Source organism: Ammospiza nelsoni, chromosome 1 (assembly GCF_027579445.1).
Source record: "Ammospiza nelsoni isolate bAmmNel1 chromosome 1, bAmmNel1.pri, whole genome shotgun sequence".
Classification (NCBI taxonomy): Eukaryota; Metazoa; Chordata; class Aves; order Passeriformes; family Passerellidae; genus Ammospiza; species Ammospiza nelsoni.
In genome coordinates, this window is record NC_080633.1 from 197,923 (window position 1) to 220,045 (window position 22,123).

Here is a 22,123-nt window from a genome sequence, read left to right on the forward strand (position 1 = left end):
GCTTGTGAGCTGTGCCTGAGTGGAGGACCTGCCCAGACAGAGCTGAACTGCTGCTCAGGTGTGAGCAGAGGGGAGGGCACCCTGGGCACAGCCCCCGAGGGAGATGGACTACTCGTCCAGGTCACATGGCAGAGGCACAGCATTTATATTCTGGTCTTGGAGAAGACTGATGAACACTCTGATTAGATACAATATCAGAGTTCACAGCATCTGGGTTTGGGTGTTTGTTTTTGGTTTTTTTTGTTTGTTTCATTTTGGTTTGTGTTTTTTTTTTTTTTTTTTTAACGTATTAATTTGGGATAGAGTAGCAGCTCTGTCACAGATGAAAAGGTGGAGAATCTATTTTTACCTGTTTCTTGAGGTTAAAAATGCAGCTGGGACCGAAGCTTCTTTGTTCGTTACATATACTACACATCCTTCTGTAGGATCAACACATTATTCCAACAGGGTATGTCAGCCAGTCTAAAACATGCAGTGGATGAAATTATCCTCACAACTGAAGACAAGGAAGAAAAATATCCATTGCTGTGGACCCCAAAGAAAATGAAGTATACACAAAAGTAAATACATGCAGTGCATGTTGGGAAAAGCAGAGACATCACATAAGGGTGTGCATTTCTTCAGGGCTACAGAATCAAACCTGACAATTATGGTAATTTATCTTCCTGGCCAGTACATGACCCCACTGCAGTACACAGTCTCAGTATCATGATCCCCACATAGGGCATGATTTCTGGCTGAAATAAAGTGCATCCTCTAAAAAAATCTAGTCTTTTGTAGCACAAGAGAAAAAATGGTGGCACAGAGTCAAATCATAAGCACACCTGACTGATTTGCCCTCTCCCTGACACTGTCTGCTTAGAAAAAAATCACTAAAACAGGGTAGACAAAGTGCTCCCTTCCTGGCAGCTCCCCTAATGCTTACAGATTTGTAATTCAGAGACCTGCTGTGCCAGAGGCTTTGGCTTTGGGTTATAACAGCCTTTGATAGATTTCTCTTTTGCAAATTTCATCTACTGTATAGTGACAGTCATGAAATTTATGGCCATGAAGGACTTACTCTACCCACTTATATTTGACAAGTAATTTCACACTAGCCTCCAATGATCTCTGTGACACAGACCAAGTAAACTGCAGCACATGGGAAAAGTTACCACTGTAATTCCACTAGCTACTCACTTTCAGCACTGAAAGCATGTGCCTGTTTTCCTTTGGAATTCAATCTGCTGCAGTCATGCCTTATCCCTGGACAACTAAAAACTGCTTTAGTATTCAGTGTTTTCTCTTTGTACATGTACTCACACACCCTGATCAGATCACTCACAAACCTTCTAAGAGTCCATAGACTCATAGGAAGCTTTGGGTTGGGAAGGACTTTCAAGGGCCCTCTAGGGACCCGGCCATGGACAGGGACATTTCCAACTCATAATCAGGTCACTCCACGTCCTGTCCAACCAGCCTCGGAGACCTCCATGGATGAGGTTCTTTGGGCAATCTACGCCAGCGCTTTCCAGCCTCATTTTAAAAATGGTCTCTTATCTAGTCTGCATCCACCCTCTTTTATTTTAAAATTAATTTAAAATTTTAAAATTAAACCTAGTTTAAAGTCATTACCCCTTGTCTTACAAGAGTTCTGCATCTCACATTGTAAAATACTTCTTACAATCTTGAAGTACGTTTTGTGAACCTCAAACATTCTTCTTTGTTCCCCAGAAGCCCTAAAAATAGGCTGTGTACTATATGCCACCAGGGCCCTTCTTGCTGTCTCACATCAACAGCATCTGTTTCCCCCAGATTGTCTACCTGTAAAGATCTGTTATGTCTTAAATCTATACTTTATAGGGCTGGGACAGAGCCTGGGTATTAGTGTCTGAAACAGAGGGTCCAAGAAAAATAATATACACTTAATATACACTTTAATACAGTCAATTTCTTTACAGACTTACCTTTTTTTAACATGGAGTCTCTCTGGAAGAGTGATACACCATCTTCCCCAAACGCTTAAGTTTGCATTTGACTGTTCTAAGATAAAAGTCTATATGAAGGGCCTTACTCGGCTATACACTCTTTTCACTATTATCCTCTCTTCATTACTTTTTTGCATATTTTTACGTATCTGCTGATTTTATTTGTAGAGATCGTACATTTGTTTCCAAATAATCAATTAAGTATAAAACAACTGGCTGGAGAACTGTCCCGCAGATAAAAACCAGAATCCCCAGCTTATGGATTGGGCAGTTTTCTGGCAGTATTTCCTGTCTTTCCCATGGAGCTGGATTGTAAAAAATAGAAAAATCAGCTTCCAGCTTCCCTCAGCTTTCTCCCAAGATACAAGATGCTCTTAAGAATTTTAAGTTTTGTGTAGCATTGCACCATCATCTGATATACCCTGAACACAGGTAGGGACTTACAACAACAAGTTGGCAACAACATTCCTGGCTTTTGGGTTACATCCATCAAATCTCACTATCCTGTTTTCCATGATTCTGTTTCTTCTCTAATGAGGACTCACTAACGATTCTTGCTTGCCCCATGTCATTTTAAATCCTTTCCTTTAGCAGCTTGTTTTACATCCCAGACATCCCCACCTGTCACATCCCCTACAGCTCTCAGTCAGCAATTCCTGACAGCCAGTTCCTGCATCTCTCCCAGGTTAATGCTCAGCTTGGTGACATGGCACCAGCTGTGTCCCAGTGCAGAAATCTGCTGCTTGCTTAGTTTCTTACAGCACCGTGTCCTCTGCCAGTGCTTCCAGATGTGTTATGGAGAACAATGATCCAAGGAATTCTTGAATATTACACTGCACTGAAATCTGCAATTACAAGCTCGGTATCCTTGTGACACTGGGAAGTTATTTTTCATGCACCAGAATCTCTTTTGCATTCAAGATGAGCACACCATCCCCAAGGTGAGCAGCACTGGAGTTTCCACTCTGTCCATCTGTGCTGTGGCACGTGATCCCACCTGGCAGTCGCTGCATCCCGTTGAGAACATTAACCTCAGCACACACAGGCCCATGCTGCTCACAGGGCAAGTCAGACCTGGCTTTGCTGCACAAACCCCTTGCCCACAAGACAGTCTCAGCCAGCTCATCATACAGAAATGCCCGTGGGCAGCTCTTGGTCATGCCCAGCCATTCTGCCACTCACATGGCCTGGCTTTTGTCTAACAGTGAGGCAAGAAATTCTCATTCACACATCCTTTCTGTGTGACAGCAGGAATGAGGAAGAGTTGTTTTCTTGCACTCTTATAATGGCTCTAATTGCAAAAAAGAGAGAACCAGCTCTGCAGGTGGGGTCTGCAGGGCATGTTGGGTGTGGATCAGAGGCCCACTTGGGGATTCCCACATCTAAAGCATGTGAGATAATGTACACTATTCTTTCATGTTTGCTCTAACACATTATATTTTAAATAGCACCCTACACAGCCCAAGTCCCTTTCCTACTTGGATAATAATGGATCAGGACCTCCTCATCCAGAACAACCCTTATATTAATAGAAGGTTTCCCAGAAAATTGCCCTTGTCCTCATTCTGTGAATGTGTGCTTACATGTTGCATATAGGTAAAGCTTTATAAAATAAGGGCCTTGTTAACCTTGTAAAATCATGGCTCAGGCCTGCTACTTTGGCTAAGTAGAAGAGGACTATGGGAAAGTGACTCATCTGAACTGGAGATAGAAAAACAAGTTATATAACCATTACGTGCTCACATTGTGGTGAATGCTGGTTAGCTGAATTACATTTGGCATGCTAAAATGGAATGTAACTGATAACAGCCTAACTACTTTAAAAGGCCTGTTTTTTTGCAATAAAGGGCTCTCCTTTGCACGTGCCTGGAGACTCTGCATTGCTCTGCTTCATTTGCTTAGCAACAAACACTCATCCCCATAAGGCACTGCAAACATCTGTGATCTTCCCATGTAAATGTAGCTGAGACGTGCCTTACTTAAATAAGAAAATCTGAAAATTCTACCCAATTTTAACCAATGTTCCTGACTTTGAATACTTCTTTCAAGCTTTTCTAATTTTTCAGCGTCTCTTTTGTTGTCCACACCAGATGTTCACCTTGCTCACCTCATGAGATGAGTGTAGCACGTACAACCTCTCTCCTTCAGCAGTGACCCTGCAGCGCTGAACAGGGTCAGTCACACTTGCCAGCTTATTACATAAACTCACAAGCTCACATCAGGGCTTTGATTTCTGGGATGCTGGCTGGAGAAATGATGCTGGAAAGCTGGAAAAGTAAAAGGATTAGTGGGGTCCTGGTGGATACCAAGCTAAACATAAGCCAGCAGCATTCCCTCGGAACAAAGGTGGCCAACAGCACCCTGGGCCACGGCAGCAGGACTGCGGCACGCAGGTCAAGGACAATGACCCATCTCGTCAGCACAAGTGAGACATGCCAGGAGTGCTGAGTCCAGTCTGGGCTTCCCAATACAAGACATACATGGGCATACTGGAGTTAGTCCAGTAAAGGGACAGGGAAATGTTAAGTAATGGGAACTGGGACTGTTTTGTCTGAGGAACAGCCTCAAAACATCTGTCATCTGTGTGTGTGTCAGTAATGGGAAAGTATAAGGAAGACACAAACAGCTGCTGCTCAGTGGCATCCTATGATGCTGAGAGAAGCAATGGGCACAAATTAAAATGCAAAAAATTTCATTTAAACAGGAGAAAGAAGTTTTGAGCTGTAAATGTTACTCTACTGTGAATCCACTCTACTGCTGGGAGTCCCCATCCCCAAGATATTTAAACTGGAACCACTCTGTACCTTTGGAAGAGCCAAAACCACCAAAGTGAAAGTGGTTGAATAGCTTTGTTCAGTTAACACAGACAAGCTGTGTTTACACCCCTTGAAAAAGTGAAATGCATAAATACAAAGGAGGGTGCAGCAACAGCCCTGAAAACAGCACAGTCAAGGTAACTTTGTCCAAGTACACAGCTAATACTCATTCTCTCCCTGCACTGCTCAGCAGAACTACATAGCTTTAAGTAAGGTCCATTCTACTGCTTGTTTACATCCCTCATCCCAGAGGCTGCAAAGTTTAGAAGTGATGACATTACTCTGCCTGGAAAGGAAATTAAATTTATTTTTAAAAACCCCAAAACAAACCAAACCCCCAAACCAAGCCTCATTCCATAGCCCATGTGCCTCAGGATCTGGGAAAGCCTTCCTCCTCCCTTGACCTCACATACCCTTCACCCATGGCAAGGCTGGGAAGGGGATGGAAAGTGCCGAGTGTTAAGGTGCTGAGAAGCTCTTGATGTTTCTCATCTCTCAAGTGCTGTTGGCCTGTTCCTGCTCAAAGAGGGCCATGGCTAAATGTGAGCGGGATGCGAGTCCTTCCAAGTTACTGAGCACACAGCGGTGGTACAGCTCCTCGCTGAGCCGGGGATTGCAGCTTCTCAGTGTGTATTTCTGCACTAGCCCTGGCTCCACAGCCCTGAACAGGTGCAGGCCAGAATAGTGCAGGAAGACATCAAATACCTCCATGCTCTCCAGCACCTCATCTCGGTCCAGGATATCAGCTGCGAGCTTTGTACGTGCTGTCATATAGTCAGAATTATAAAAGCAGGCCTCAGCAAAGGAATGTCTGTCAAAATGCCCGTCTCTCAGGAAGTCAGTGTTGGAGGATGCTGTCTGCTCACCACGGTACACCAGCGCAGGGTTGAACTCCTGGAAATGCACAGGGAAGAAGACTTGCCAATTGCTGATGGTATTCATGCGGCAGCGGTTCAGAAACTCCATGTTGATTTCGGTCCAGACACTGGCCAAGAAAAACAGAGTGTCCACAGGGTGCTTCTTTGAGACTATATCCATGAGCTTCACTTGCGATGGCACCTCTGTTTTAACACTAATCCACGGGATTTTAACGTCTGCATAGCGTTTCTCTAGCTCCCCTACCATGGCTTTGACTCCAGCAAAAACATCCATCTGACCAACTCTCTGGGCATCATAGGGATGGTAGATAAAAAGCAAAGTCAGCAAGGCATTATCATGTGTGTCCAGTGTGTTCATAGCAAACATATCCAGGAAGTTTGCTACAAAATCCAGGTCCTGCACTGTCAAGGGAAGCACCAATTGCACTCGTGTGGCCTCTGTCACATATGGCATGGGAATAATTTCCACCTTGCTTAAGGGTCGGACCAAGCTGACTCGCTTGGCCAGAACATGACTGTGACCCTTCTGGGTGGCAGCCTCCAGGAGCAGGTCCAGGGTGTATTCCATGCCCCGTGTGGGGTCGAAGCGCCGGTAGCCGTTCAGCAGCTGCCGCTTGCTGAAGCGGAGCAGGGGCTGATAGAGACGGTTCAGCTGCTCCACCGCAGACTCGATGATTTCACTGACATCTGCCTTACTGGCTCCAGAGAGCTCACACTTTGGGGAGCCGTCAGGACAGGAGAACAGGTGCTGTTCTGTGAAGTAGTCCCAGCTGATCACCTCAAAACGAGACTTTGGAAGGAACGGGGCATTAATGCCCACAGGCCAGGTCACACCTGCCTCACCGGCAGGGGTCAATGCTGTGAGGTTCCTGATCTGCATCTGTGCAAAGAGAGAGCACAAACTGATCGCCACTATGTTCTCAAAGAGATCTAGGCCAGCTCCTCCCCACCTACAACTGTACATGGGTAGTGCCACACCAGGAGTTTTGGGTAACGTGGGATCAGAAGTTCTGTTTCTGAGACAAGGGACTACAGCTTGTGTCTGATTGACAGTTGCCCACAAACAGAAACAATGATCTTCCTCCAGAGTGCTGAAAATGAAGGAAATCCTCCGTTGGGTCAAGGAGTTTTTGCAGGTAGCCCTCCCCACATACCTGGAGGTCCTGGATCTCCTGATAGACTCTGTCCAGCTGGATCCTGCTGAACTGCTTGTGCAGCCGGTACATCAGAGTCATGTCAGAAACAGGGTGCACGGCAAGAGCTGCTTGGAAGTCCTCCTCCTCCTCCTTCTCCGGCTCAGTATTCTTAGCTAGCTCATAAGTGCGGTAATGCTGGCCCTGAAGCAGACAAAAGCCAGAAAGACTGGCATGGAACTTGAGTTCATAGAGCAGCTTTTCCTCACCCCATACACACGCCTGCCCCTCTTTCCATACTGACTGCAATACCCAAAAAAAAAAGGGCTAAGTTGTCCATCCCACCCTGCACTGCATTCGCACTTGCTTCAGTACCAACATACCTTTTATCATGCCTTCAAAAACCTGTGAATCAGCCCTGCCAGTAAGGCTGAAAATTAAATCCCGTGTGTGCTCTCTTCCTCAACATCCCAGCTGTGATTCTGGCCCCCCCACCAACACTGCCATAGCACAGAGCCCTACCTTCCTCTGGAACTCACAGCAGCAGCCCACAAAAAAGCCTCTTGGCTATGCAGTAGAGAACAAATCGGATTCTGGGCTTTGTCAGGCTCAGCTAACACAAAATTTGAGCAGGGAGGCAGTACCTGGAGCTGGGAAACACAAGTGATGCCAAGGAAATCAATGATGCAACGACCTAGCCACTCATCTGGGCGCACACTGAGGATCTCATTGCGGCAGCTGTCCAGGTGTGGGTGCAGCTTTAGCAGGAGACTGCGGGACAGCAGGTAGCCAAAGCCCCCGTGACAGTACCGGGCCTGCTCGTCTCCCCCAATGAACTCCTCTGCTCGGCCCAGGTACACATCTTGGTTAATGCTCAGGTGTGTCACCAGAGCCTTGACCTGCTCAGCTTGGGCATAGGTGTCATCCTGCATGATGTAGAACCAGTCATAGTCAGAACCAAAATGCTGGTGGATATAGTTCATGGTCTCATACATGAGCCAAATGGGCCTCTCGTCGCCGTGGGCCACCAGCACCATGCCATGGGGCACCTTGGCACTGCGCAGCCCCGTGAAGTACAGCAGGCGAGGGAAGTGGTGGGCCACGGTCTTGTTCACTGCCACGGCCAGTGTGTTCAGCGTGGCCTTGGAGGTCAGCACGGCCACAAACAGCCTCTCGTGGAATCCCAATTCTGTCTGAATGTAGCGAGTTCTGTAAAGGAAGTACATACCTACGTGACAAACAGCTGGAGGAGAAAAAAAATCAAACAATTATGGTAACCTGGTACACGTCATTAAATGCTGGAATCTACCCAGGGCGAAAAAGTCAAGCCTGGTCATAGAGGTTGAAGAGAAGACTCACTAGTGAAAATCCCGTTTTGTAAAAACACTTGCTTCTTTCAAGGTAGCTACAATCGCACATTATCTATCTGAGCTAGAAAACTGTACCACTGCAATTAAAATTAAAATAGCACAGAGCTAACCACTTGGAGCTTAGTACATGGTGCAGCTTAGCAGGTATGCTCAACAAAAACACGGGAATGATTGTTGAGGAGTCTCTAGTGCTGGTGGCTGAGGTGTGCTGGGGTACACCAGCTGCACATGGGGCCCTGGGTGCTGGGAGATCACTGAAGACCCAGGCCATGAGCCAGCAATGGGTGCTGCTCTTTGGCCTCACAAACCCCTGCACAAAGCCCTGCAGGACCCAGTGAACAGCGAGGGGACTCCAGACCAAAAACCACCACTGCACCAAGGGGCACATGAGGAAACATGCAAAGAATACACAGACTGTGAGGGTACAAAAGTCCAGGGGTCCTTTTGCTCAGGGCCCCTCTGCAGAGGCACCAGCCTGAGCTGTTATGGTGTTGCTACACCATTAGTGAAATACTAAGAGAAACCAGGGACTCTGCTATAGGAAACCTGGGGCCAAGGAAACTTGTCTGGCAGTATGAGCGTGGTGTGTGGAAGGAGCTGAGCAGGGCACCTCTTGGGTCACCAGAGCTGTATCTGCAAAGGAGCCTTGGTCCTGGCAGGGGCAGTCCCGGGGGCACAGGGGCAGTATGATACCCAGAGTGGCTCCTGGATGGTCAGGCAGGAAAACTTCCTTAACACATACACTATGATTAATTGACCAGTATTTTCCTAATGAGTAGACCAGTTAAAACAAATTTTAAAGAATAATTTAACGTGTTCTATTAAACACAAGTAACAAGACAATCCCCAAATCCCAGAGTGGTTTGGGGCAGAAGAGATCTTTAACATCATCTACTCCCAACATCCTGCCACAGGCAGGGACATCTTCCACTAGATGCTCCAAGCCCTGTCCAACCCAGCCAGGGACACTTCCAGGGATGGGACAGCCACAGCTTCTCTGGGCAACCTGTGCCAGTGCTTTGCCATCCTCAAAGGAAAGACTTTCCCCCTAATATCTAATCTATACCTACTTCCCTTCAGTGTGAAGTCATCCCCCCTTGTCCCATCACTCCATGTCCTTGTTAAGCAGTCTCTCTCCACCCTTCTTGGCTGTTCCCTTTGCAGTACTGTAAGGCTGCAGCTAGATCACTGTGAAGCTTCTTTTCTCCAGACTGAACAATTCAAATTCTCTCAGCCTTTCCTCCACTCCTCCAATCATCTTGGTGGCTTCCTCTGGATTCACTCCAACAGGTTGAGGTCCTTTTTGTGTTGGAGACCCCAGGACTAGATGCTGCATTGCAGGTGGGGTCTGACCCGAGCAGGGCAGAATCAGCCTCCCTGTACTGAGAAGAAATATTCTTACACTTCTTAGGCAGTTTTGTGGCCTTTTTTTCCCCTCAGGATAATTTCCTGAACGCATCTCTTACACCCCTTATGGCAACAACCTTGGCCGTTACCTTGGTGCACCACACCGTCACTACACAACTCATTTCAAACATCAGATTTCACCTTGAACCTGCTCAATTACACGCAGACTTAAAAGTTCCCAACGAGAATACTTTGCTTGAAGAAAATCCAGGCCAGAAAAAGCATGCCTTACCTGAGCACTTTTTTGTAAGGCTTGTTGGGGTCTCTGTAGTACGGCACAATCCGCGGCCTGAAGTCCTCGTGGCCCGGGCCCGGCCTCCCCTCCGCCGCCTCGGGCGGATCGCCGCGAGCGGGCGGCGCGGGCGGGCCCGGCGCCAGGCAGCGCTCCTCAGCCGCGCCGTGGCTCCAGGAGGCGCGTAGGAGGCTCAGGCTGCAGCCCAGGGACAGCCCGAGCAGGAGCGGCAGCGCGGGCCGCAGCGCGCCCAGCACCGCGCCCAGGCGCATCGCGGCGGCTACGGCCGGGCCGAGCTCCCGGGGCAGCCGCAGGACATGGCGGGCGCGGGGCGCTCGGGCGGCAGCGGTCCCGCGGGACGGCGCCCCCCGGGCTCTGTTACCGGCAGGCCGGTGACAGGACAGAGAGCGGGCCACAGCTCCGGGACGGGAGCTTGGGGAGTGACGGCGGCCTCGGCCGGGCCGCGCTCCGCCGCTGCCACCTCACCGGCCACATCGCCCCGCGCGCTTCCGCTTCCCCCCTCGCTGCTGCCTGCGGGCCGCTCTGGCCCGCCCCGCCGGCGCCTCTATGGTACCTGCGGAGGCGGGGCCGGGCCGGCGCGCGGCATGCCGGGAGGCGCGGCGGCGTGCGGACGGCGCTGCCCAGGGCCGCGCGCCGCCCGGCGCCGGTGACGGTCCGCGCTGCGATTGGCCGGTGCGCCGAGGGGGCGGGGCGCTCGCACGCGGTCGCGGCGGGGCTGTTGCGACAGAAGGAAAGCGCGAGCGGCCGGTGCGGGCGGGCCCGGGGAGCCGAGAGCGGGGAGTAGCGGGGCAGGGCCGGGCCGGGGTGGGCGGCGCAGCGCGGCGCGGGCAGCCCGGCAGGCGGGCAGGAGCCCTCGGCAGGAGCCGGCGGCGCCGTGTGCTCCGGGCCGGGGAGCAGAGGCGGGGCGACCCGGGCCGGGCCGGATCGACGCGGCCTAACGGCGCCTGTCGCCCCCTCTGGCGTAGCTCCCACCCGTGCCATGCCCTCCGACCTGGCCAAGAAGAAGGCGGCCAAGAAGAAGGAGGCGGCCAAGGCCCGGCAGCGGCCGCGCCGGGTCCCGGACGAGAACGGTGATGCCGGGCCGGAGCCGCAGGAAGTCCGGCCCCCGGAGGCCAACGGGACGGTGCTGCCAGGTGAGAAGCCGGCCGGTGCTGTGTCTGCCCCGCGTATCGCAGGGCGGGGGCCTGGCCGGCGCCGTTCCGGCGGACCGTGTGCGCTCGGCTGTGTCCCGGGTGGGCGAACCGCGACAGTGATGTTCTGATGAGACGCCTCGGCGTGGGTTGCGTGGAACCGGCGGCTGCAGTAGCTGCCGTCGGGACCGCTCTGCCCTGAGGCAGAAGGACAGCCGCGGGCCCGGGGGCTCCGCATGGGCCGTGTGTGTGAAGGATGCCCTCGCTTGAGGCACGGCAGTGTGAAGATGGAGGGGGCTGATGGTGTTTTCCCCCTCTCAGTCACTGTCCCTACCTTCTGCTACTTGATGCCCAGACCTGTGTGGGGTTTCTCGGGTTTTCGTTTCGTTTGGAGTTTTCTTTCCTGCTGCGGAAACCACTGTAGCGTCTAAATCAATTCTCTTACTGCTATTTGCTGTGACTCTCTGCTCACCTGTTTCTCTGAGAAGTACCTGGTTTGCAAAACTAAGAGCCTGCCTCTAAAAGAGGCTTGGTGCCTGTTAAAGAGAGAGGCTTTGCCGCAGGGAGCTGTTGGTCCTAAAGGAAATAGGGCTGGAAACGCTTACAAAGAGTTCATTTTTAGGCCTTCCTTTAGCTCAGCTGGCAGCCCGCAGGGTTCTGTGGGGCTCACCCGCGGTGCGCCGTGCCAAACGGCGGGGCCGGTGCGGGCCGCGGGTCCCAGCGCGGGCCGGAGCTCCGTGAGGCCCCGGCGCGCGGGGGCCGCCCGGCCCGAGCCGCCCAATCGCCGCCTCCGCCGGGTCATTTGCATAGCGCGCTGCTATTGGTGCAGCGCGGGCGGGGCGGGGCCCGCTGGTCCCGGGAAGGCTTCGCTGCCCCGGCGGCCCCTCCGGGAGCGGGCCCGAGCTCGGGGCCTGGCACGGCGCTCCCGGGTACGGGTGCGGTGCTGGGGTGTCCTTGCAGGGCCGGGACTGGGGCTCCATGGTCCTGTGGGTCCCTTCCGGCCCAGGAGATCATGTGATTCTATGCGGATCAATACCGGCGTGTTTCTTGCTGAGCTATTGATGCATCGGGGTAACACTCCCCTACCCATTTTCACTCACCTGTTTCATTCTTTGTGGTCACTGCTCTGTGGCATTGCCCAAAGGAGTCCTGTATCAGTGCCAGTGATATTTTTTGCTCGTTGGCTAAGGCACGTTTGCCACGGTGTTAATAGTGGTTTTGCGGAGTGGGTGATTTCGCCCGGAGTGCTGGATGCTGACAGGCAGGGTGTCATTCTGTGCTGGCACAATCAGAAATCAGGTCTGCCTGCCAGGATCCCCAGTGCCATTGGCTGCTTCAAAGGGCAGCATCTCTCACTGGATGAAGTTGGCCTGTGACAGAAGGTCAGCATGACAGGAAGGATGGCAGCGAGCCTCTGGCACAGGCGGCCCAGAGAAGTTGTGGCTGCCCCATCCGCAGAAGTGTCCAAGGCCAGGCTGAACGGGTCTTGGAGCAACCTGCTCTAGTAAAAGGTGTCCCTCTCCATGGCAGCAGGTTTAGAATTAAATGCTCTGGAAGATGTAACCCAAACCATTTTGGGATTCTTTGATTCTATGATTTTCTTGTACTGTAGGAGGAAAGGAAGGGGGAACATGCAGATGAGCATTGTAGCTTCTCAGAAAATTAGTAGGGACTGTTCCACTGCTGCTTCTCTGTTCTTAGCTTTCCCTTTGTTTATTTTCTAGTCAATTCATTTTTTGTCCAAGCCTTTTCTTACACTTGCAGGCAAAACTTTGTACACTCTATTCCTAGTCTAGTCTTTCCTGCAAGTTGGGGTTAGTCCCATCACATTCAGAAAACGGCTCACTGTTGTGTCTGCTCGCTTAGTTCTGATGGTCCGGTTTTGTTTAGATGACATTTAGATATTTAGCTGGTGAAAGTTCCTACTAGACTGTATATATCCTCCTGCTAAGCTGAAAAGCTGAGTGTCATTGCATCCTGGTCTCCTTAGCTCTTCTGTAGAAATGGGAGTTGTTTTCGTGGTCCTGGGCCTTTTGGTGCAGGGGCTTATGGCTTCCCTTGTGTTTGTAAATCAGTAACACTTCTGGTCTTCTTTACAGAGGTGGATGCTCTTACGAAGGAGCTGGAGGATTTTGAGTTAAAGAAAGCTGCTGCTCGAGCCGTGACAGGAGTGCTGGCCTCCCACCCCAACAGCACTGATGTGCATATCATCAACCTCTCCCTGACCTTTCATGGCCAGGAGCTGCTGAGTGACACCAAGCTGGAGCTGAACTCTGGGAGACGCTATGGCCTCATTGGACTCAATGGCATTGGTAAGCCGAGGGCAGGCACCGTGGCTCCCTGGAATTCAGCATAGGTCTCTGCTGAGAAGCTGGGCAGGTGCAGGTGGGACATGCTGGAAACCAGAAGGAGGGCTGTTAGGCATATATGGATGGGACCCAGCAGTTTCTGTTCTCCCATATCTCCACCCAGGGGGGGAATTACTAGGATTGCTGATAGATGTCTGAGATTGCATTCTAGATTTGGACTGTGCTTTTGATCTTGTTTCTGTGGAGAGTTGGGAGAGTTGTCTGGGAGCTGTTAATGTGCCTGATTCCTGTTTGCCTGATTAGCCTAGTAGAGCCAGTAAACCCAGTGCTGTTGGTGTACCGTATGGAGAAGTAGAAAACGTGTGGTTTGGCCTGACTAGGGAAATAACTGTACAGTCCATGGCGAAAGTGATGCTACACTGAGAGATGCAGAATATGGCTGTGATTAGGGAGGTGCTAGTAAGAGTGACCATCTGGTTTAAGTTTCAGGAAAACCCAGGTTGTTTAGGGATGAGTGCATTACTTTCCTCTGTGTTAGAAGTCTCTGGAATCTGGGATTGTGATACCAGCTGTCAGACCTGGTTAGACAGCAGAAACTACAACAGAGATAAAGTTTCCAAAATCTGGGTAAGGGCTGAAGTGCAGTGGTTTCCAAAAAGCTTCTTCATGTCTCAGTTCTGTCTTTGGGGTGGTGAGCCTTAGCGAGGAGGACAGCCTGTCCTACCGAGACAGTGGGCTCTACTGTGCCTCCAGTTCTTCTGGCCTCTTGGGAAAAAAATTCCCCAGGATTTTCTGAGGTTGGAAAGAGAAGGAATCACAGTGGGAAATGAGTGTATCTCATCTGTTTCACTGTGACGTTGTATCTCACTGACTCTCACTGACATTGTATCTCACTGACTGAGCAATTAATTGTGATTATCTGCACACAGGGAAATCCATGCTTTTGTCAGCTATTGGGAAGCGAGAAGTGCCCATCCCAGAGCACATTGACATCTATCACCTGACCCGAGAGATGCCTCCCAGTGACAAGACCCCTCTGCAGTGTGTGATGGAGGTGGATACAGAGAGGGCCATGCTGGAGCGAGAAGCAGAGCGTTTAGCTCATGAAGACGGTAAAGCTTCTCATAGTCCCAAAAGACATTTCCTCCCTTTCCTTCCCTACCAAAGAAATTGGGGTTCCTTGGAAAGATTTCACATGTTGTGGTACCTGTTTCCCCCAGCTGCCCTGTACTAATAGGCACAGATGACACTTCTTTGGATGAATTATTCCGTGCGGTCTTAAGAAGTGTTTCAGGCTTTGCCGTGGAGGGGGCTTAGTAGGAGCAGAGCAGAGGGGCTGTGAGGTTTCCCAGCTGTGCAGCTGAGAGCCCTCTGTGGGCAGGGGTGCTGACTGGCAGGCTCTCTTTCAGCGGAGTGTGAGAAACTCCTGGAGTTATATGAACGCCTGGAGGAGCTGGATGCTGATAAGGCAGAAGCACGAGCCTCACGTATCCTTCACGGCTTGGGGTTCACACCAGCCATGCAGAGGAAGAAGCTGAAGGACTTCAGTGGTGGCTGGCGAATGAGGGTGGCACTTGCCAGGTGAGTGAGAGTGCGTGCCTGCTTGTGACTGCAGAGTCACAGGCAGTTGTAAGGACTCAGAGCAGGTTGAGAGGCTTTGGGTTCCCTGCACTTATGTTATGCTGTCATCTCCCCTGTCCTTGCAGAGCACTCTTCATTCGGCCTTTCATGCTGCTGCTCGATGAGCCCACAAACCACCTTGACCTGGATGCCTGTGTGTGGTTGGAGGAAGAGCTGAAAACGTAAGCATGGAGGAGTTGGGTGCTTCTGTGGGTTGTGCTTTTCTGCTTGTCAGCGTGTGAGCTTTAACATCTTGTCAGCACTAAGCAAGTTCTGCAGGAGTAACTGTATAGTTCTTGTGGGTGCAAAACTGTGTTGCAGTACCAGTGACACCCGCTTGCTGCTGTGTGAGATTCTTTGACACAAGGATAAAGAATTCAGTTCAACTCCCTATCTCCCTGGCACTGAAGAAATGAGAAATGCTGATTTGTACTCCCAGGTTAAAGGTGCTTCCTTGAAAGCCAGGAGCAGGCCTTGGCAGCCTGTGTACCAGCATTATGTACTGTACTAGTACATAATGACCTTTCCAGACCTGGCTCTCAGCTCATCTTCCTCCCCACCATTTCTCTGTTTTCACAGAACTGTAGTATCTGAGTGTGTTGGTTTCATCTTTTGCTAGTGTGTGAGGTGCCTGCTTTTCATAACAAAGGTAAAATGTTAAGGTGTAAGGCAAAAAGCTTAGAACAGTTAGGATGCTCAGGTTATGGGGTGTGCATTAAAAGAACTGTATTGTGAGAAGGGCTTTGCCTTTGCAGAGGTTTTCCCATCAGCTCTGTCAGTTGAACCTTTTGTGTCCTTGCTTTAGAAGTGAGGTGCTTTAGAAAAGAACTTTGAACCTCTTTTGGTGAGGCTTTAACGCTTCGTTGTACGGATTTGGAGCAGAACCACCTGCGGTGTGCATGTGGATGGGAGTCTGTACTGAGGGGACAGTGAGCAGCCAGGGTTGAAACCTCTTAGAAATGTGATGCCAGTGGAGGCAGCTGCATCAGTGACACAAGTCACTTGCCTCAAAGGCAATCAGCTCTGGACTTCTTGTGGTAACAGGCAAAGACTATGTAATGGTCCGGGGTGTTTTACTACAGTGAAAACTGTTGGCAGGATTTACTCACTGCAATTGGTTGTAGCTGCTTCACTGCTATTTACCAGAGCATGCATATAAAGCCTTTGTCACCATCAGGGCCAACAAACGGAATTTCTTTTCCTAATTGAGTCTGTAATAACTTACGTGGTGCCACAGGTTCAAGCGGATTCTTGTGCTGATATCCCACTCCCAGGACTTCCTGAATGGCGTCTGCACCAACATCATCCACATGCACAACCGCAAACTCAAGTACTACACGGTGAGTGAACAGAGCCCCACGTAACCAGAGCAGGAACAGGGGCTGTTCTCTGGACACACCTGATGTGCCATGCTCTCTTTCCAGGGAAATTATGATCAGTATGTAAAGACCCGCTTAGAGCTAGAGGAAAATCAAATGAAGCGATTCCACTGGGAGCAAGACCAGATTGCTCATATGAAGGTACCTGCCTAGCTGCACGAGCACCCTCCTACCCTTTCAGTGGGCATTCCTGCCCCTCATCAGCCTTATCACTGTGCCTTTTGGCTGACTCTTTTTGCAGAATTACATTGCACGGTTTGGCCATGGTAGCGCAAAGCTGGCCAGGCAAGCTCAGAGCAAGGAGAAGACCCTTCAAAAAATGATGGCTTCTGGCTTGACAGAGAGAGTTGTGAATGATAAGGTAGGATCAGACGTGGAATTGCATCTAGAGATCTGTATTTGAAAGACTACAGGAGGAGAAGGGTCTTCAGCAGACAGCGGGAAGGGCTGACAGAGCTGGTAGCAAGAACAAGATACCCCTCCTTGATGCCAAGTATCGCTGTACTCAGCATGGAGTAATGCTGAACAATGAGAAGGAGGAGTTTTCTAGGGGAGGGAAGTGGAGTTGTCTTATTAATAAGGCTGTTTTGCAAAAATCAGAAAGGAATGCCTAGGGCTCATAGGATATAGAAGAGGATGCTCAGTGCACCTTTTACTTGTGTTAAGAATGCAGACCCACATTTGTTTCAAAGGAAAAGAAATAGGGGTTTATTGGCCAGCAGATGAGCTTGCAGGCAGCTCATCAGAATAAATCTGAGTTGCAAGAAGGGCTTATAAAAAGTCACAATCTGGTGCCTTTGTCTACAGCTGATGTTGGTAGTGAGGCATGGTTATACTGGAATGAGTGGGCTGTCCCATGATGTGGGTGTCTCACAGGTGGATATTCTGTGTTAACAGACTTTGTCATTCTACTTTCCACCCTGTGGGAAAATTCCCCCTCCCGTCATCATGGTGCAGAATGTCAGCTTCAGATACACCAAGGATGGGGTGAGTATGGGACTATGCATACAGAGATCACTTGTATTCCTGCTTCTTTGGGAGTGGGAGACTTTTGGCTGAGCTTCCTGAGGGGGCTGCAGTATATGGCTAGTGGAGCAAAGGTCTTGGCAGTGCTAATGCTGGGCCTGCTGGGGGACAGAGCATTACAGGTGCAGCGGGGACATTCTGGAGAGCACTGAAAATGTTTTGTGGTTTTTGTGGTTCGCAGCCGTGGATCTATAATAACCTGGAGTTTGGGATTGACCTGGATACTCGTGTAGCTCTTGTTGGACCCAATGGAGCTGGAAAGTCAACACTGCTGAAGCTGCTCACAGGAGAGGTTTGCTCTGTGCATTGTCTACCCTGCTCTGGGCCTTTGCTTTTGGAAGAGTCTTCAGCAAAGTGCACTTGTTTGCCAGAACACCCTGGTCAGGCCTTAGAAGTCCTGTGGTCTTGTGAAACATAGAGCTTTTCCTCTCATATTACCTATTCGGACTGTCTCCCCTGTGCCAGACTGGAGATGGCTGGATTCTGTATTTCTGGCATATTACAAGAGAAGGGCTTTCCTGCTGAAATGATTTTATCTTCCCCTTCTAGCTGCTGCCCACAGATGGGATGATTCGCAAGCACTCACATGTGAAGATCGGTAGATACCACCAGGTACTCCCTACAGCAGCCCCAGGGGACAGGGAATCCTGAGGAAAAAGCTGTCAGGAATGAGGAACCTTGTCCCTCCAGTTCTGCTTCTAAGGCCTCTCCCAGTGCTGCCTTTCTGTGTCTGGAGATGGGGGAAGGAGCTGTTCCATGGAATGGGCTCCAGCTCGTGTTCTCACCCTGCAGAGAGCCTGGCTGTGGTCCTTCCTGTTCAGTCTCCCACCTGCTGCAGCAGAGGTGGTGCCTTGGGTTTGGTGGTGAACAAGCCTCCTGTTCTGGAGCAGACTCCTGTTCCTCAAATGGCAGTTATTAAATTATTCCCTAGTAGTTGGGCACAGAGGCTGTGGGTGGGATTATTGGCTCATGCCTTCAGCTGCTCACCTGGTACCAGAGGGGTGCAGGGGGGGAGTGCTTAGGGCCATGGAGTGGTTGGCCTGCACAGCCTGAAGCTGACTTTTCCTTTCTGTCAGCACTTGCAAGAGCAGTTGGACTTAGACCTCTCACCATTGGAGTACATGCTGAAATGCTACCCAGAGATCAAGGAGAAGGAGGAGATGAGGAAAATCATTGGCAGATATGGTTTGACAGGGAAGCAGCAGGTGAGTATTAGCTGTTGAGGTCTGCTTTTTGTTCATTAGGGGAGCAGAGGTTCTGTGTTTTCTGTTACTTTACTGATACCTGACAGTGTGATTCAGTATGCAGTATGCCACACCACAGCATCAAAATGCTTTTTCCATCTCTGCCTTTGAAATTACAGAAAAAATTAACTCACAGCTTATGGAAACTTTCTTTGGATCACAGCAGTGTGTGGGTTGGAAGGGGTGACTCCCTCACACTCCAGGTGAAAAGAAAGCAAGTTCTGGTATATTGCTAGACCTGAGCATGTTTAATTATAATTTGAACTATTTTGCTTCTCTTATTTCCGAGATGAATGCCAGGCAGAAGTGCTAGAAGATTCTCAGCTGTTTGTAGGGTCCACTTGGCTCAGGCAAGAGGGTGGGCTCCCCTATGGTGCTCCAAGGCCCAGCATGACACGCTCCTGTACATGACACGTCCTATGTGTGACAGTTGTCCACACTGCTGCTGCAGCTCAGCATTGATTTTTACATTGGTTTTGCCCATTTATCACTGCAGAAGTTGAGAGTAGTTTGATTGTTGTGTCGGTGAATACCAGTCATACCAATTAACTGTCCTTACACACCTTTGGCACAAGCTGGGTCTTGCTGTGTACAGTCCTTCAGAAACCCCTGGAATTCCCTTTTTCCCAGGGTGGGAGAAGGTTGGTGTAGCTATAAGGCTAACTGAAGCTGGTGTGGGTATAAGGCTAACTGAGGCTGGTGTGGGTATAAGGCTAACTGAGGCTGGTGCAGGTGTAAGGCTGAGGCTGGTGCAGGTGTAAGGCTGAGGCTGGTGCAGGTGTAAGGCTGGGGCTGGTGTGGGTATAAGACTGAGGTTGGTGTAGCTGTAAGGCTGAGGCTGGTGTGAGTATAAGGCTAACTGAGGTTGATGCAGGTATAAGGCTAACTCTTGTGTCGTGGAGCTGCTGGGAGCCCAAGGTGAGACCCAGGTGGTTTGGGGCAGGGTGGCAAGCTGTCAGGTCCCTGCAGAGCTGCAAGCCATGTGTGTGTTGGGCAGGTGAGCCCCATCAGGAACCTTTCTGATGGGCAGAAGTGCCGTGTATGCTTTGCCTGGCTGGCCTGGCAGAACCCTCACATGCTCTTCCTGGACGAGCCCACCAACCACCTGGACATAGAAACCATAGATGCACTGGCAGATGCTATCAATGAGTTCGAGGGAGGAATGATGCTTGTCAGCCATGACTTCAGACTCATCCAACAGGTAAGGACAGTTGTGAGTTTTGTCAGAGCACCTTTCTAACATTTTAGTCATGAAAACAAGGTGTTTTCAACTGGCTGGCTCTTACTCATCCCAAAAAGATGGGTGGGTGAAAAAGAAATCGTGACTCCCTTACTGCAATGTTAAACAATTGCTGAGCTAGCCCAGGAAAACATTAGGTACTTAAAATAAAATAAAAACCACCACAAATGTGAAGTGCTGATCGATCCCCTATAGCTTTGGCTGCATGTTCAGATATGATTTTATTTTTCACTGTGATAGATCCAAGTAGTTCAGGTCAAGAACTACTTTTGTTTCAATACCAATTTAGCAAGAAAGGCTTTTCATCTTAGTCCATGAACAAAACCAGAAATACAGAGGGGCCTGGGACTTTCAGTTCTAAAATCTTGTACAAATTATGCAGAAAACACCAGGGAAAATATTTCCCTGTAGATACTTTTCTTTGATAGTCTACATGTGAAAGTTAACAAACTTTTCTTGCAAGACTTCAGAGAGTAGTTTTTAGTTAACTTTATACTTTTGGTAAGATTATAAAAATTTGTACTGCAAACCTCTCTCCTCATCATGGTGTGTTGTCTGTCAGGTGGCACAGGAGATCTGGGTCTGTGAGAAGCAGACAATCACCAAGTGGCAAGGGGACATCCTTGCCTACAAGGAGCATCTCAAGTCGAAGCTGGTGGATGAGGACCCGCAGCTCACCAAACGGACCCACAACGTGTGAGCTGAGGAGCCCCAGGCCTGGCCACGGCGGGGCACAGCTGCTGCTCCCTCTGGCTGTGTTCTAGGATTGCTGCAATACTGCTTCCCCTCGACTTGCCTTGCACCTCTATGTCTGGACAGAGCTGTTCTCTTCTGGTCTGGCTACATTTGGGCAACTGTTTCCTTACCTAGACAACGTCCCATCTGAGCCAGGCCTTGGAGTCTGTTGGCTTGGGGTCACAACAGTGGCCATTGGGGTGTCCGAGCTGCAGTGATACACAAGTGGAGACCCCAGCCCAGCTTCTCCTGCCTTTTCCTTCCCAATTTCTGCTTCAGTTTAGATACTTCACTTCAAACTCCTCTGGCCTTGGTTTGTTTTTAACTATTATTTAACAGTGTAATTAACAGATCTGCCTGAGAATCCATCAGTCAATAAAGAGAGAAAAACAGTCTTGTCTTGTTTTGTGAGCCATGGTAGTTGGGTTGTGCTGGGGTGAGTGAGCAAGTCCTGAGCTTTGAGTGGGAGCAGCTCTGCCTGAAAGTGCTCAGTTCCTCAGTGGAACCAAAGCTGTGGCCAGAACCTGAGAGATGTGGGTGGGGAGTCCTGAGCTGTGCAGGCACTGAACAGGGTTCTCACACTGAACGCTGCATTTCCAGTGAGTCCCTGAACAGGCCACGGATGCCTCTGTCACGGACAGTGACAGACACAACCCAAAAGTGTTCCACAGATCATTGTTAGAGGCAGAACACCACTGGCTCAGGTGTGGCGTTTTGCTTCACCTTGAATTGTCTAATAATAAGACTAAATAATGTAGGGATTTTGGACTCTGAACTAGTTCCTCATTCCTTGCAGGTTTAACTAAAGACTAATCAGCTGAAGTTTAATTGTTTAATTGTAATTTTTGGTGTCAGTAACAGATTTTTGGAAAAGTTGGTGTTCAAACCTCACCCTGAGCCACAGAAGCTTGAATAAAACACATTTTTAATTTAGTACTAGAATAAAAAGTACTAAAGAGAAAGGTAGGTAGCAAATTGAACCTAATAGGTTTTGATCATGGGTCATCATTTGAATTACTTCTGACCCATGAGAGTGACAGCCCTGGTCCCAGGAGAGGCTCGTGTAGCCCAGCAGCCCATGTGGCAGCACCAGAGCCTGGGTGAGTGGAAGGACAGGACAAATGAAGGAGTTGTGCTTCCATGCAGAGCATTCTTTGGTGCCAACTGACTGACTTTGACTTATAAGTCTTTCCTTATTTTTCTTTCCCAAAGGGCCCATCCAAGTTGTGACTGCTGCTGTGGAAGCACTGAGTGTCATCCATAGGACAAATGTGAGCTGCTTCTAGTAGATCAAAAAGCACCCTTCAGGTTTTTACTGGTTCTAGCAATGACCTGAGAGGACAAAAATAATATGTTTTCTGGGAAAATAATGCCAGTTAGTATAAGCGCTTCCAAGTTAGTTCTGCAGAAAAGTCTAGATGGTAGTAAATGTCACCTGGATTAATATCTCACAGTGGAGGACTTGGAAGTTTTCAGGTAGAGTGAGGGTGTGAAAACTCACAGAAGTGATTACTCAAAAGACTGATGGGCCACAAAGTTTAACAATAATAGATTAATACAGGTCTGTTTGTGCTCCTCTCTAGGTTGTAGGAGGTGCTGGTGAGTTGGAAATGGTT

At 49.7% G+C, this 22,123-nt stretch overlaps 2 protein-coding genes across 3 annotated transcripts; one reads left to right on the plus strand and one right to left on the minus strand.

Moving 5' to 3' along the window:
• Nucleotides 1–5,066: 5,066 nt before the first annotated feature.
• On the minus strand, nt 5,067–10,294 carry CHPF2 (chondroitin polymerizing factor 2). Of its 2 annotated transcripts, none has more exons than XM_059480856.1 (4): nt 9,804–10,294; nt 7,439–8,003; nt 6,816–6,998; nt 5,067–6,541 (listed from the first exon to the last, which is right to left on the minus strand). In XM_059480856.1, the coding sequence occupies exons 1-4, from the start codon at nt 10,073–10,075 to the stop codon at nt 5,279–5,281; spliced, it is 2,283 nt and encodes a 760-aa protein (XP_059336839.1). In that variant the 5' UTR covers nt 10,076–10,294; the 3' UTR covers nt 5,067–5,278. The 2 variants fall into 2 exon arrangements, with proteins under 2 accessions (XP_059336839.1, XP_059336831.1); XM_059480848.1 differs by having other exon boundaries at nt 6,816–7,023; nt 7,317–8,003.
• Nucleotides 10,295–10,410: 116 nt separating this feature from the next.
• ABCF2 (ATP binding cassette subfamily F member 2) lies at nt 10,411–20,899 on the plus strand. The gene is made up of 15 exons (XM_059483668.1): nt 10,411–10,571; nt 10,790–10,957; nt 13,054–13,266; nt 14,193–14,375; nt 14,673–14,844; nt 14,970–15,065; nt 16,121–16,223; nt 16,308–16,403; nt 16,504–16,623; nt 17,160–17,249; nt 17,470–17,580; nt 17,838–17,900; nt 18,365–18,493; nt 19,530–19,733; nt 20,335–20,899. The coding sequence occupies exons 2-15, from the start codon at nt 10,804–10,806 to the stop codon at nt 20,470–20,472; spliced, it is 1,872 nt and encodes a 623-aa protein (XP_059339651.1). The 5' UTR covers nt 10,411–10,571; nt 10,790–10,803; the 3' UTR covers nt 20,473–20,899.
• The last annotated feature ends 1,224 nt before the right edge of the window (nt 20,900–22,123 follow it).